The sequence below is a fragment of the Pomacea canaliculata genome, linkage group LG3 (genome assembly GCF_003073045.1).
Source record: "Pomacea canaliculata isolate SZHN2017 linkage group LG3, ASM307304v1, whole genome shotgun sequence".
NCBI classification, from domain to species: Eukaryota; Metazoa; Mollusca; class Gastropoda; order Architaenioglossa; family Ampullariidae; genus Pomacea; species Pomacea canaliculata.
In genome coordinates, this window is record NC_037592.1 from 4,182,516 (window position 1) to 4,198,500 (window position 15,985).

Consider the following 15,985-nt stretch of genomic DNA (forward strand, 5'->3'; position numbering starts at 1 on the left):
GACAACTTCACAGTCGTGCCTATACTGTAAACTGTAAACACACTCCTTAACTTCTTGTAGTGTCTGCACATTGTAAACTGCATCTAGACTACGTACCACGTCTTCTTCTGGATCTTACCGAGAATTGAACCTGCGGCTCAGCGCCAAACCACACCTTCTTCAAATTGTTATCACCTCTTGACAGCATTAACTGGCTAGTTCAGAATCTTACCGTGTATTTACACTACCTTAAGCTTGCCTTCAACCTTTCTTTTCGCAGACATCATTAGCCGGGTGGCGGCACCAGAAGGTGGAAAGGTATTCCGTCCAGCCATTGGCGAGATCGTTAGCGAGTACCAGTCAGTCCTCCTCAGCTTTGTGCGTCTCATCCAGGAGTGTTGGCAGGAGGACCCCAGCACCAGACCTCTCATCCGGAGGGTCCTCCGGCAGATGAGGAAACTCAGTCCGTTCAAGTAAGGTCTCCATGTCTCTTATGTGGATACATCTTTCATTGAATATTTGGGGTTTTGGGGAATATGAGTTTCATGCAAAGCTTAAGGTCACGGACAATTCATCTATTAAGGGTCATATTACACAAGAAGCTACGAACTATGCGATGCAAAAACCCTAAGTCATTTTGGAAGCTTCTTAACTCGGCTGGTACAAATAGAAATATAGTGGACAATATACCATCCCATGAGGAATTTGTGTGCCATTTTGAAAAACTAGGAAACATTCCTGATGAGGATATCCTACCTGATACATGCCCCTTAGATATAAATGGTGATTTAATTATTAATGACTCATTGGATAAAGAGATATCTATTGACGAGGTACAATCAGGTATTGGTAGGTTAAAAAACAATAAGGCTTGTGGGGTTGATATGATTTTAAATGAATTTCTCAAAGCCTCTTCTCCAAAATTAGTAAGCATATTAACATCATTGTTCAACCTTGTTTCTACAGTCTGGTAAGGTTCCAGAAGCTTGGTCTATTGGAATAATCTGCCCACTGTATAAGGTAAAGGTGACACTTTAAATGTTGATAATTATAGAGGAATAACCATATTGAGCTGCATTGGAAAGCTATTTACCAGTATCATTAACGCAAGGTTATACACCTTTTTGGAAGTCAACAATCTACTAGGACAAGAACAGGCAGGCTTCAGAAAAAATAACTCCACTGTCGACCATATTTTTGCGTTGCATTGCCTGATTGATATTTATCTAAAGTGCAAGAAAAGACTGCTATGCACTTTCATTGATTACAGGAAGGCCTTTGACAATGTACAAAGGCATATACTCTGGGAAAAATTGATTAGCCATGGCATAGGCGGGAAAGTGTTAAACATAATAAAAGATATTTACCATAAGGCAAAGTCCTGTGTTAAAACACAGTATGGACTATCCTCTTTCTTCACCTGTAATGTTGGAGTACGGCAGGGAGAAAACCTGTCGCCTGTACTTTTCTCATTGTTTTTAAATGACTTAAAAGAATTTCTTTCTCAGTATGTTGATGGTCTGGTATTACCTCACACCCTAGCTAATGAACATGATTTTTGCAATGCTGGTCATTATCTGTACTTATTCCTGCTTTTGTATGCTGATGATACTGTTATACTTGCTGAAACTGCCAGCGATATGCAGAAAGCATTAGATGCTTTAAATGTTTACTGCAAAAAATATGGCTTTCAACTAAATACTGAAAAAACACAAACTATGATTTTCTCACGTGGAAAGATTAGAAAAGTTCCACATCTTTCCTTCAATGAAAAAACAATTGAAGTGGTATGGGAGTATAAGTACCTAGGAACAGTTTTTAATTATAATAACAAATTTAATAAAGCTATAAAATTACAGTGTGTACTGGCAAACAAAGCTATGTTTTCATTGATTAAGAAATGTAGAAAACTAGACTTGCCTTTAGACACTCAAATTAACCTATTTGACAGTTGCATAAAACCTATCTTGTTGTATGGAAGTGAAATTTGGGCTTTTGAATCTCTTGATATGTGTGATAGGATGCAACTGAGATTTTTGAAAATGTTATTAAATGTGAAAACTAGCACGCCAACATGTATGGTGTTGGGTGAACTGGGCACTTTTCCTGTGTCAATTTTTGCAAAGTGTAGGTTACTGTGTTTTTGGTATAGATTATACATGGAACATAACTCTGGAACCCAAACTATCTGTTCTCTTGTTTTCATCTGTGCAATTCTCTAGCTGATAGCCCACTATGTAAACCTTCCTGGGTTAGCTATGTACGTTCACTATTAGATTCCTTAGGTTTATCCACTTTTGGAAAATTTGGCTGTAGTTTTTCTCCCTGTAATTTTAAAAACATTGTAATGCAACGTCTAAAGGGATCAATTTATTCTAAAATGGAAACAAGAAATATATACAAATGAGATTTGCACCGCTTACAGAATGTTTAAAGAATATTTCATTTTCGAGAACTATTTAATAGACCTGCCACCAGCTCTGAGATCAAACTTAATAAAATTTAGACTAAGCTGTCATAAACTCCCTATTCAGCAATTAAGATATAGCGGTATACCGAGATATTTAAGAACATGTCCATTGTGTAATCTAGATGAGGTAGGCGATGAATTTCATTATTTGCTTGTGTGTACCCACCATTTTTTGGTTGCCTCGCGGAGAACTCTACTTCCGGTGTGTTTTGTATATCATCCGAGCGAATTTGGGTTTCAGCAGCTGATGAGTGTTGGTTCCAGGCGTGTGCTTGTTGATTTGAGCAAATTTGTTCAAACGGTGTTTTCATTGTTTGGATGATCTGTATGTATTTATACGTGGTGCCATGTGTCTATTTGCATGTGTTTGCTATGTTGTCGTCACCTGTAGTGAGTTTGTTGTTGCGATGGAGTTGTCATTGTGTTTTTTGTGATTGTGAGGTTATGGCTAAAAATGCCCCTGGGCTTATAGCCATTAAATAAAATGTTCAAATGTTCAAATGGAGGGTCCTCCGGCAGATGAGGAAACTCAGTCCGTTCAAGTAAGGTCTCCATGTCTCTTATGTGGATACATCTTTCATTGAATATTTGGGGTTTTGGGGAATATGAGTTTCATGCAAAGCTTAAGGTCACGGACAATTCATCTATTAAGGGTCATATTAACGGAAAACGAATTACCGAATGTGATTCATTCAAATGTTCACGTACAATAGTTCCAAAAAATAGTCCCATATTAAACAATTTGCGTTCGTTTAATAGGATCCTAAACAATACAAACTAAATTTGTGTATCGCTGAGCTCTGCAAATAACAAGTGGAGGTGCTGCCACTTTAATACTCACCATAAAACCTTTAGTAATAGCAAAATTAGTACATGCGCTGTCAGAAAATGCAGAAAATACTATTTCAAAGACCCATTGGTGTGCAAGTTCTGCCTTTAAAATAACCTCTGTATGTTTTTCCGCGCTGTACTAAGATAACTTTTCATATCTGAACGAGTATCCTCGTCCTTACAGAAGATGCAAACCTTCAGACCTCGACATTGTTACTGTATGAAGACAAAAGTTCAATCCTTTATGTCGAGTTAAGTTAATGAGGGAAACGGATCCTCTGTCCTACTATACCTGTAGCAGGGTTCCCAGGTCCTTGCAAGGTCCTTTTAAGTCCTTTTATATTGAATTTTCGCCAAAAGGCCTTTTAAGTCCTTTTATTTGCCATGCGGTCCTTTCAAATTCTCACACAGGTCCTTACATTTTCTCTGTGACCCTTTTAAGTCCTTTTATCGATAAAATATTACAACAAATTTATTTCCGGAGTAGACTTTGGCGCAAAATACCGAAGATTTTTCGCTGCATTGCTATTTTAATCACATGACTACCCAGTCTCGCTCGCGGCGGGAACGTCCGTTTCGGCCTTTCGCGAGTTCACTCTCGTCGTGTCGACCACATTTCTTTGTCTGCTTAACAATTTGAAAGATGCCGGGAAGTGCTCTTTTCAGGAGAAGTGGCTAAAGGAAGACAAGTATAAAGATTGTTTAATAAAAGACTCGAGCAATAAACATTTGGCACGATGTGCTGCCTGCAAAATATCTCTGAATCTTTCATCAATGGGCGAAAGTGTTCTGAAACAGCACATGGTTACCGAAAGACACCAAAGGCAAATAAAAGTATTTCTGAAAGATGCGCGCTTTGTGTAACTGATTACTTTCGTCATCGAGAACATCCACAGCCCGCTCAAAATCAGACGGCACCGACCAGCTCTGCAAGTGTGTCCAGTAAGTTGACAATTATTTATCTTTAGCGATTCATTTAGTTAACGATGTGGGTACTTAGAAAAACACATTAAATTAAAGCGTGCATAACATTTTGCGGTTTTTTTCCACTCTTTATTAAGCCTATCGTCTAATTTACGGTGAAGCCAATAGCTTAAAGATCAGTAAATAGCAAAGAATTATTTAAATTAAAAAGTTGAGATTTTCATTTTCTCATGATTCGAACTACAAATAGAGTTTTATACAATCACGAATCTTACTACAGCTTTGCTGCAGAAAATTGATCTGAATTTTGGCATCTGATCAGGAAAGATTAAAAAGAAAGTATAATTAATAATGTATGCTTATTATCCTATTTTACCAGCAAATACATTATTTTTTGGATTTTTAAAATCAAAATTTTAACATTAAAGCTAAATTCAGTTAGCTGAAAATAACTTTCATTTTCAAACTATGCTGCCATCTTTTACTTTAACTTAGTTTAGTATTATTTATATTATCATGTCATTAATTATTGCTTTTTTGAAACCTGTCTTTTATTCAGACAGAACATAATGTTTACAGACATAATGGTAACTTAAATGTTTTCTTTGAATAGGTTTTCGTGATGAGCAATGAACGATTGAAGGCAGAGATCCTGTGTGACTCTCAAGATTGTGGAATCACACTACAGTTTCAGATCTGCTGAAAAGTCTGCTGAACTGTTTCGACTTATGTTCCCAGACAGCCAAGTAGCTGCAGAATTTAAGTGCGGTCAAACAAAAGCCAGTTATCTAACTTCATTTGGGCTTGCTCCTCACTTTTCGAAATTGCTTCTGGACTGTGTAAATTCGTCGCCTGAGTATGTTCTTTTGTTTGATGAATCTTCTAACCATAAGACTCAAACTAAACAGCTGGATTTCCATGTTCGTTACTGGAGTGACAATGCTGTAAGGACTCATTACCTGACCTCGGAATTTTTGGGTCATTCCGCGGCCATAGACCTTCAACAAAAGTTCAGTAAGGTAATTAGCGAATCAAAACTTCAAGCAAGCTAATTTACTTCAAATTTCTATGGATGGACCTTCTGTAAACCTAAACCTTCTTGAGAAAATTAATAACGACATGATTACCAATCACAATGTTGGTTTGTTAAATGTGGCAAGCTGTGGACTCCATGTTATGCACAATGCATTTAGGCGTGGGTGCGAGGCTTCTCAATGGAGCTTGAGTCATTTCTTACATCTGCTTATATCTTGTTCAGAGACAGCCAGCCAGAAGAGAAGATTATATAAAAGTAACTGGTTCCACATCTTTTCCAGCCAAGTTCTTGTGCTCACCGATGGCTTGAAAACAATTCTGTTGCTGAAAAAGCAATTGTTATGCTTCCATACTTGGAAAAATTTGTCAAAGCTGCAATGGAGAAAAAAATAACATTGCCAAAGAACAAATCTTTTGATATTGTAAAAGCTGGAGTCTTATCTACCCCTTTGCTTTCATGTCGTCTGGCTTTCTTTAGTTTAATTTGCCAGTATACTTGAACCTTTTTTTGAGAAAATACCAAGCTGATCAGCCTCTTCTTCTTTCCTTTGTTTAGACTTACATGACATTATGAAAAATCTGATGCACAAATTTATCAAGTCAAATGTACTTAATAAATGTGAAACTGCCCTCCAACTTGTGCAGGTTGATATATGCAACAGTTCTAACCATGTCAATCTGAGCATGATCGAACTTGGCTTCAGGGTTGATAGACTACTGGCTGTAGCTAAGAAAACAGTCATCAGTAAACGATGGAACTCTCATGGCCTTCAGAGCTGAATGCAGAGATTTTTTTGAAAGCAGTTGTTCTAAAATTGCAAGATAAATCTCCACTGAAGTACACCCTAGTGAGAAACATAACTTTCTTAAACCCAAAGACCATGGGGGAAAAAGACAAATCAATACAAAAAATGAAAAAGGTTTTGTTGTATTGCCAAGGTGTGAAAAGGTTTGATGATGTGACTTGTGACAAGGTATTGTCAGAGTTCCGTAATTTTCTTGACAGTTCTGCAGGTGAGTGTGGTAGTAAGGCTTTTGACCCTATGACACAAAGACTGGATAGTTGGTTTTATGATGCCCTTTGCTGGAAAAGCAGAGTTTCAGGTGTTGTGGTCTGTTGTAGACAGTTACTCCTACTCTCTCATGGTCAAGCTACAGTGGAAAGAGGATTTTCATTCAACAAAGAAACAGTAGCTGACAATCTTAGTCAGACTGCACTAAAAGCACGCAGAGTAATTCTTTGATCATATTCACAGTGTGGGAGGGTGGAAAATGTTGAGATCTCCAAACCACTGATGATATCCGCTTCTAGTGCCTATGGCAGGTATGAACGTTACCTCTCTGAGCAGAAGCAGCAGAAGGAAACAGAAGAAAGCAGGTCCACAGAAAGAGATTAGGAGATGAGCTGGTAATACTCACAAAAGGCTAAAGACCACCAGTGCCGAAGAACGACACCTGCTGGAACTGGCTGACAGACATAGTTTCCAGGCTGAAGAGCAAAAAAGTTTTTCAACTTATTGAAAGATCTAACAACATGCGTTTGTTTAGCCAAAGACAAGAAGAAGGAGATAACAAAGATTCAGTCAGACATTGATAGATTACAGAAAGAAATTAAAAAGGTGTTGAATTTGTGACATTCAGAATTAATGTTTATTTCAGTTTAAATAAGCCTGCACAATTCTGTACATGTATGCTATGGAACATGTTAAAAAAACCAGAACTATTTAGAGGAAATTAGGTTGTGTAAAAGAAATTGTATTGTTTAGTATTGGTAAAGCTGTAGGGGTGACAAAGAATTGAATTTCATCAATGAAACTTTTTGCTTATAGTAGATGGATTGCTTTGTCATTTTGTAATCTTAATCTTATGTGTATTAGTATATCATGCTGTTTATGTATATGTTTGCATGTGTTACATGTATGTGTAATAAGAATGCTTAAATAATATCAAGGTTAAAAATAAATGGGCTGTAATGCTTGACAGTTTCGACTCATTCCATCTTTGGTTTAGCATTAGGATCACACTCTTTTCATTCCTCATCTGATCTCCAATCCTTGGCATTCTTGTAGTCACAAGAAAATGTTTGGTCTACACATCTGTACAACCTAGTTGCCCTTCCGTATTCGCAAAAAACGCTCTTTTTTTCAAAGTTCTTTAGAAACTTACTCTTTCTTGAACTTTGATCTTCTAGTACTACTGTGCATAGCTCTATTTCTATCTCTCTCTTCCATTAGAGTGTGTGTGCGAGAGAGAGACACGTGAACTGACTTTTGTATTACACCAAAGAATGGCTTTCAGGTTTTGCAATTATTATTACTTAGATTTCTAGAAAACTTGGAACATTAACGGTGTATGTTATCAGCGCGCTAAGGACACTTTTTAAGTTATCTAATCTAAATATGGCAGACAGGCATCAAAATTAACTCTTTGATTATTTATTACTAGAAATACATGTATTTGAGAACATAGAGAAGACCACAGATTCATAAATAATACATCTTTCCGACCACACAAGAGAAAAACTTAAGCATTGATGACTGTCACTTAGGTCCTTTCGAATGCATGAAAGGTCCTTTTAAGGTCCTTTTTTGGCACCATCCCTGATCCCTGGGAACCCTGTGTAGCCTTGATGAAGAAAGAGTATGGAATATGATATCATTGGTTTGGAATATTTCTGCTCGTGTTTGCTCCATAACTACGTAGAACCACTAACATCATGGACAACATGCTGAAGATGATGGAGCGGTACTCGTCCCGGCTGGAAGACATTGTGGCAGAAAGAACTGCGCAGCTGGCTGAGGAGAAACGCAAGACAGACGCCCTCTTGTACCGAATGTTGCCACAGTAAGCACCTGGTTTCGCTTTGTTGATTCTGTACCCAAGTTAGGTCACTTCCCTACCCGGATTTAGGGCAAGAGGATAGTAAACATCAGACGAGATTTTTTTAAATATAAGATTGTAAACGCGCTTTACGTGGTCAGAACAATTTGCCGATAGGCCTGTCGGGGTAAAACTGAGCTAACGAAGGTGTTCAGAAGAATGACAATGACAGCTGCTTATCTGCCACTTGGGTCAAAAAGCCAAGGAAAATATGGTACTTGCGGAGTACAAAGACTGTTTCGTGGTCTTTCGCCAAAGAAAACAATTGACTCCCAGATGATGACGTATTCGGCGCCATTTAATAAGATAGATAACTCTGTCAGTCTTTTTTTACTTCGTTCAACTCTTCATCGCTGTTGTACGGTTCGAAATCGTTCTGGCACGATCCCCCTTCCACGCCAATTACACGTGATGCCAGCGTTTCGACGACCGGACTGAGGAAACTGAAAGTGAAGGCTCGTGCTCGATAGTTTCGATGACGTCACTCGACAACAAAGCATGGCGACATATAACCGTATTTTAGACGAGATTGTAGCTAAAGGAGTGTTCTATTGCCCAAAATTTTCAAGCAGTTGAGAAATTCAAAATGCAAGGCCGACTTTTTTTTCACTTACTTTTTCCTCTAATATATTTTTATAGCCACATTAAAAAGAATTGAATAGGAAAAAATGTTTCCTTTTTACACAGGAATGTTGCTGACGAACTAAAACAAGGTCAGCACGTGCAAGCTGAAGCTTTTTCCTCTGTGACCATCTATTTCTCCGACATCGTGGGCTTCACGCAGATTGCCAGCCAGAGCACACCCATGGAGGTCAGGAAAGCACCGAACTGCTACTCTGACCCTAAGCTGACCTTAATGTCCTAGCACGACCTCTGTTGGTTACCTTGTCTGCGTCTACCCTGATGTAGTCTTCTATTTAATGTCCATGTCGTTAGCTGTTGCAATAGTTTGTGTGTTGCATGTGACTCCATCTCCTTTCGAGACCTTTTTTTTTCAGGTTCCCATTCATTCTTGATTTCTCTTTGTTAAAGTTTTTATTGACCAGTTGTGTCCTTCGAAAGAAGGTGACAAAAACGATTAATTTTTTAGGCACACGATTTGACCAGTTACTGTCAAAATTCTCTTGGCTATTTCTTGCCATTGTTTTCATAATTCCGTGCTGGCAGATAGATAAAGCCTCATTGCAGAGCTTTGAGAATTACATGTGAGCAGGGACTGACAAAGCAGCCATTCTCTTCATTAGCACAGCAAACTCATTGCAGGACTTGCATTTGATATGAAAAATATACACACCAATATAAAGAGATTAACAAAACCGTTTATTCCACTTTGATTTTACAGGATAATCTCTGAAGATTTTTTGGTTTCAGATCGTTGAGTTTCTAAACAAACTCTACACGGTTTTTGACGAGGTCATTCAGGCATTTGAGGTGTACAAGGTAAACATATTATATCTCTTTTGTTTCTACATCGGCTTGTGTTTATTTTTCTATGGTGTTATATGGAAAACCGAGAAAACACTTAAGATTCAGAGAGAGCGAGGGAGACAAAAGATGTAAAAAGGTAGATGCATATGTACACACATGAACACACACACACACATATATGATTATACACACACACGCGCTCACCCACACAAACACGTATATATATAATTATATACACAAGCACGATGCGAATAAGCAGTCACACATACACAAACAGATAATGTTCCAGATTGAAACTGAAAAAAATCCCCGAGGAAACAGTTTCTCATAAAGTTTATATGCTATATAAAGTAGAAGAAATCAGAACACGTTCGAAAGATCACAATATGACAACAGAGTTGGGGGAATGAGAATAGACGACAATCTTAAATGAAAGAAGACAAAGTCTTGCATGCTTTTACTTCACTTTCTCCTCTTAGGTCTTCCTGTAACTACAGTGTAATATATGAAATACATTCCATAAAAGCTTGTCACAGCGCAGTATATATATATATTTTACATTTATCTGGTGCTAGAGGACTGGACAGTTCACATTTTGTTAGCATCCCACTGGATTTTGTGTGAAATGATAATAACTAGTCCTGTGAGCAGGATATAAGTATAGCAGAAACAACAAACAATAAAACGGCATAGGTCACGTGACATCACATCGTTGCCTCAGCACATCAGCTTAAGTTTGCCATTTGTCCTCCCCCATGCACTGCGCAGAAGCTGTCAGGATTTCGTTAAACAGACCGTTTATCTCCCACTACCTCACTCGCCAACATGGCGGCGACGTCTTCAGCGGGAAGTTTGTCGTCTGCTCGCTAATTGTCAGATCTGTCAGAGGCTACCCGCCGTCTGGTGGCGATCGATGAAGCTAAAATCAGTATGAATAAAGATTAAGTCTGTTTATTTTTGCCTCCATTTGTTGACAGAAGGGCGGCGTGTTACAGAGACAGATGTTCTGCACTGGTGCAGGCAACCCTAGCATTCATTCTCTGAGCCATTTGGAGGGAGGGTATGGGTGTGGATGGGAGGGGAATATCAGACCATTCTCGCCTGTCTTGGAGACGAGCTGCATAAAAACATTTGTATTTCCTTTTCTGTTCATAAATATTTCTGTATATTCTGCAAATGACCCATAACCCTTACACGCGTTCGCTTATGAATGGAAAGGAGATACGGACATTTATGCAGGTCACAGGAAGGACAAGAAGAAAGGAAATTACGAATAAACACAGGAAAAAGAGAAAAAGATAGTTTCAGACTACATAAAAAAATATTGCTTGATTTTTGGAACAGAAGCAAGTGACTGCCGTCATGTTCATATCGTTAGTAACCGAAATATTGAATTAAATCTTAAAATAATATTAAAATGTTTTGACAGAAGTTATTTACAGTGTATGTGGATTAAACTATGGGGATTTTGATGCGGCAACTTTCCTTCTGTGTGCATATTCTTAATAGGTGGAGACAATCGGTGACGCTTACATGGTGGTCTCCGGAGTCCCCATCCCTAACGGTTCGCGTCACGTGTACATCATGGCGGACCTGGCCCTTGAACTGCTTCAGACCATCATTGACTTCACCATTCCACACATACCAGATCGCCAGCTAAAGATCAGAATTGGTCAGTGGTTCTCTCTGGCACTGTCTCCCACCGGCCCGTCAGTATTTTCGCATCTGCTGAACTTTAACTTAAAGTTCTTGTTGTTTGGTTGTTGTTGTTTGGTTTTTTTTTTAATCTCCCTGTTACTCGCCCATCGTTTTTCATCACTCCCTCACTTACCCTTTCACTTGTTCCTCAGGAAGCTCTTTCTCCTTCACACTTTCATGTTCTCCTTCATTTTCTCTCTCTGTCTGCCTCCAGGTTTCTCTGGCTTCCTTACTCCGTGTCTTTGTAATTTTTTTTTCTGCGCATGTGTGTGAAAGAATATAAGGGTGGATAGATGAACGCTGCAAAGTATGTGTATATATGATTTTTCTTGCGACAAACGCAGACAGATGCAAAATTCCAAAGAAATTGCACTATTCCTAGCTTTTCTGAATATTTCCTGACTGGTCATGTGGTTGTGTACTGGCCAGGTCTCAACACAGGTCCGGTGGTGGCGGGTGTGGTGGGTACAGTCATGCCGCGCTACTGTCTCTTCGGCGACACCGTCAACCTCGCCTCCAGGATGGAGTCGCACGGTCTGCGTGAGTAGTCTTTCAGTGTGCACACAGACTTTTCCAAGACAACGACAACGACAGACAGACAGACAGATAAGAAGAGAGACAAAGGAAGAGAAAAGGTTGCCAAATGAATTATTGAGAGTCTGTGCTTTAATGAGCAAGTTATTGTTAAGAGTCAATACCTGCGTTGGGCGTTCTCTGGTGTATTTTATCTATGTCTCCTTTCTGGAATAAGTCCATGTTGCCTAAACAGCATTTTCATTTTTAATGTTTAAGTCTTTTTGAAACCTGCAAATGATTGCGCATCAATACGAATGTCTGTTACTTTTTCAGCCCAGAAGATACACATGAGCCCGTTCACGTACGCTGCTATAGAGGACAAAAGTGCATACATCATCAAGGAAAGGGGCGACCTGGAAATTAAGGTGGGGCATGTTACACGCGCAGGACCTTGCCGTGCATCGGCTCCCCTACGGCGCACGCGCTCACGCACTTGCACGCAGGCATGCTAGGAGAGCAGGCAGGCATCTGGACACTTAAACCTTCGCTCAATTAGCATACATTTGTCTCAGCAGCTGCACAGAAATAACCAAACAGCAAGCGCTTTTAAATATTTTTTGACATAAGGAAAAAGATTTTTAAAAAAGGAGTTCATGTGTGTGTGTGATTGTGTGTGAGAGAGAGAGAGACGAAGGTAGGTCTCGGTCACATGACCATATAAATTGTGAAATGGACTAAAATGAAGGCTGAGTAGATTTAGTAACTTTAAACAAATCCATCAAAAGGCCAGTTAACTAATAAATCAATAAAGTTGAAATATTTTTGTAAGAATTGCACTTTGACCATCCATAAGATTTTTTTTTCGTAGCATCCTGCTTGTTTCTCAAATGCTAAAGGTTAATGTTGTAATCAATAAACTGCGTTTTTATTTCAGGGTAAAGGGAGTATGAAGACTACTTCTTGGAAGGGAAAGTAGAGAAAACAACAAACTTTGCAGCAGGAGTGAGTGATAGTACGAGGGTACAAAACGCATCAAATGTTGACGTGAGGGAGGTGGCTTTGAGCAGCTGTTCTAGCAGTGCACCAGGCCTGTCCTTCACCAGTTCACCCAACAGAAACACAGAATATCTACAGGGGGATGTCAGTCGAGTTAGGTACAGCACCTCACCTCAACAGGAGCTTCGGTCGCCAGCGTTTGAGCCCACGGGGAGTTCTCCGAGGAGAAGCATGTTGACAGACACCCAAAGGACAAGAGGTGTTGTGTGGAATGGCGACACGTGTATTTTGTGACACATGTGTGTGTGCGTGTGTGTTTTGTGATGTGTATGTGTGTGTTCGCGCGCACGCGCGTATCCAACGCTCCAGATTTGCTCTCAACTGTCGACGCATGTGCAATAAATATCGCAGCTGCATGGAGTATTCAGGGTAAGAAGGAGGCAAGGCCAGACACCACATCGAAGGAGCTGTTCGTGAACAGCTGTGCGCATACAGATATGTTTGTAGTTGTGAACAGGGAGACACCGGTGGGGTGTGGAACTACTGTTAGAGCTCGGAGCGCCTGAAGGAATGTTACTGTGCACTGACATTCACGTGTGATCGTGTGATTTCCAAACGGAGTGAACAAGACTCAGTTTATTTTTCTTTTCATCTGAGTGATCAAGAGTCAGTGGGCTTTTATTCCAACTGAGTGATCAAGGGTTGGTGGGTTATTTACAATCCGCTCACTGGTTCACATGGAAAGGGGTGAAGGACTGTTTTCACAGGCGTTGCAGACGCTTATTGAGATGAAAAAAGCAAGAGCTTGTTTATCCACAAGAGAGTGCAATTATGAGGTGCAATATTTTACGTCTTATATATATATAGTGCCGGTAAGAACAGACATTGAAATTACTAGATAACCAGAGAATGCTTTGTGCGTCTCATGCCGGCTTCAACTTTTTAATTGCAAAGAGAAGAAAAGATTTTTTGATCTCATTATTTTGAAGTTCACTTGAGTTCGGTTGTCGCAGCTGGCACTTGTTATGGTGACAGATTTCTTTATTTTTTGTAGTAGTAGTAGTGTATGATTTAAAGTTACTTCACTATGTTATGATTGCGGTACCTCGAAAACTCACTGATGTAGTGAAGGCGAACCTTGATGACTATAGAGAGTCGAACCCAGATAAGACGAACTCGTCTAAAGGGAAAAACAAATAGTCCAGGCCTTCTGTGAAAACGACACTTTGAACTACACTAATAAAGATTAAAGCCAGCGTTTGTAATCACTCATATTCTGAACGCAGGTCATGGTTCACGAACTCGCTTAGTGAAATAGAACAAATTAACTAAAAACGAGAGGTATCTCATCTTTGACATTCACCCTGATTGCCATATCCTATAAGCTTTACCCAGTCGACATTGCACCTCATTAAACGTCGTTTTCAGGCTCCGCTGGCGAACTGGTACTCGCACATGCTCACCATACGGGTGCCGCTACCCTTAGGTGTGCTGGAGTAGTCTCCGATCATCAGACACTGCAGACCAAACAACCCAAGGCTCTCTCGACTTCGTCTTATCAGCGTTCGACTGTATTTCAAGGGATCGAACCCTCACAATCGGAGTCAAACTGACACTTGCATAACATTTCTGGGGGAAATGTTCAGATTTTCATTTCGACTTTTATGAAAAGTTTTTATTATTTTTTATGGTCCAGTTATAGCACGTGCATCATTAGCCTTTACATTCACATCCACAGCATTCGCCTTACAGACTTGCAGCCGCGTTGGAAGAATGACAGCTCGCGCTTTCTCTGTGCTTGGAGACATTGATCGTGGCTTCCTGCATACACGTGAACGTTTCTCCTTCTCCATCTATGATTATTAGTATTTTATTTTTTCCTTCAACTTTCCCAGCTGAAACTTTCTCTGCCTGTGGCGTGTTTACAGGCTGGCTGCTTTGCTGGCTCAGCGGAAAACATCATCTCTCCCCCTCCCCCAGCTGAAACCATTGTTCTTGTTGTTTATCTAAACAGTATCCCTTCTCTCTGTGCCGCTGAGAGCGGTTCACTGGAAAATGACGGAGAGTTGCTCAGATGGTCAATAAAGCTTCTCTGCTGAGGAACTGGTTTGGGGTTTGAGCGGGCGAATGGCTGTTCCTTAGAAACTGACAGGTTTGTTCAGATGATTAATAAAGCTGTTCTTTTAAGGTCTCCGCTTATCTCGTACAGAAAGCCATTTCTCTTGTCGATATGAGTATGTCAATGTGTGTCTGATTGTCTTGTTCCTTATGGCTGATGTGTGTGTCAATGTGTGATTGTGTAGTTCCTTTCGGCTGATGGTGTGTCAAGGTGTCTGATTGTCTTTCCCTTGGCTGACTAGACGACTCATTAGCTGAATGATGCTTAAGTGCTTGCTTTTAGGATAGGCTTCTTTGGAATTTTATCTTACAATTCCTTAATAATAAACGAACAGAACACTTCATAGGATTGAATGATTTCAGTTTGAAATATGCATGTGTGTAGCATGCATGTATGAACGCCAAAAGCACATTTGAAACTTATGGAGCCTGAATTGGAGTTAAATCACCTTTACAAAGGAGGTACTTGACATTTAGCATTCACTTACTTTTGAGATAAGTAAGCACTTTAATTTGCTGAACCTCTTCTATTGTTAAAGAACATCTTTTAACCTTATAGGAGATATTTACTGGTAAACATAATCCTAATTTCCATCCCAAAATATAGCATCTTTGTCAGTCTAGCGTCTATTATACATCCAATCAATGTTTATTTTATACCTGAGAATGCGTACATCAAAGAAAACTAGCTGGAGACATTACTTCATTCAGCCAGAGAAATGTGTACTTTTCCAGATCAAGAAATATTTTCAGCTTCACCATCATGATACCACAGTAGCTGAAGGTCATAGGTAATGTGCGGCAGGTCTAGACAGACACACAAGACAGGCCTTAACTGACACAGGTTTGGACAGACACCAGAGGACAGACCTGAACAAAGAGCTGCAGACACAGTGTTTCCCCTTTGTTTCAATTTAAAGCAATGAGGACTGAATTAAATCGAGTGAAAGATTTTCCTTTTTAAAACGCTTAACAACAATAACATGCATTGGCACTCGTATGAAAGTCCACAAAAATACTTGATTGTAAGAAGAAAATGTGCATGTTTGAATACCCTGTCTCTGTCCCCAGCATCTCCTTTCTCACTTTCTCACGCACGAAAAACCACAA

The 15,985-nt window shown here is 39.6% G+C and overlaps 1 protein-coding gene across 2 annotated transcripts; it reads left to right on the top strand.

Moving 5' to 3' along the window:
- The first annotated feature begins 2,362 nt into the window (after positions 1-2,362).
- Positions 2,363-15,229, top strand: LOC112559249 (atrial natriuretic peptide receptor 1-like). Of its 2 annotated transcripts, none has more exons than XM_025230343.1 (8): positions 2,363-2,991; positions 7,943-8,083; positions 8,807-8,930; positions 9,491-9,559; positions 11,057-11,219; positions 11,675-11,785; positions 12,095-12,281; positions 12,696-15,229. In XM_025230343.1, the coding sequence occupies exons 1-7, from the start codon at positions 2,942-2,944 to the stop codon at positions 12,271-12,273; spliced, it is 837 nt and encodes a 278-aa protein (XP_025086128.1). In that variant the 5' UTR covers positions 2,363-2,941; the 3' UTR covers positions 12,274-12,281; positions 12,696-15,229. The 2 variants fall into 2 exon arrangements, with proteins under 2 accessions (XP_025086128.1, XP_025086129.1); XM_025230344.1 differs by lacking the exon at positions 2,363-2,991 and adding an exon at positions 3,012-3,573 and having other exon boundaries at positions 7,859-8,083.
- The last annotated feature ends 756 nt before the right edge of the window (positions 15,230-15,985 follow it).

What these genes read in the sequence shown, in the direction of transcription:
- LOC112559249 (XM_025230343.1), top strand. Translation starts at nt 2,942, where the DNA reads ATGTTCAAATGGAGGGTCCTCCGGCAGATGAGGAAACTCAGTCCGTTC. An exon ending in GCCAGAGCACACCCATGGAG is followed by an intron (nt 8,931 to 9,490) that starts GTCAGGAAAGCA and finishes TTTTGGTTTCAG; the next exon opens with ATCGTTGAGTTTCTAAACAA. An exon ending in CCAGCTAAAGATCAGAATTG is followed by an intron (nt 11,220 to 11,674) that starts GTCAGTGGTTCT and finishes TGTACTGGCCAG; the next exon opens with GTCTCAACACAGGTCCGGTG.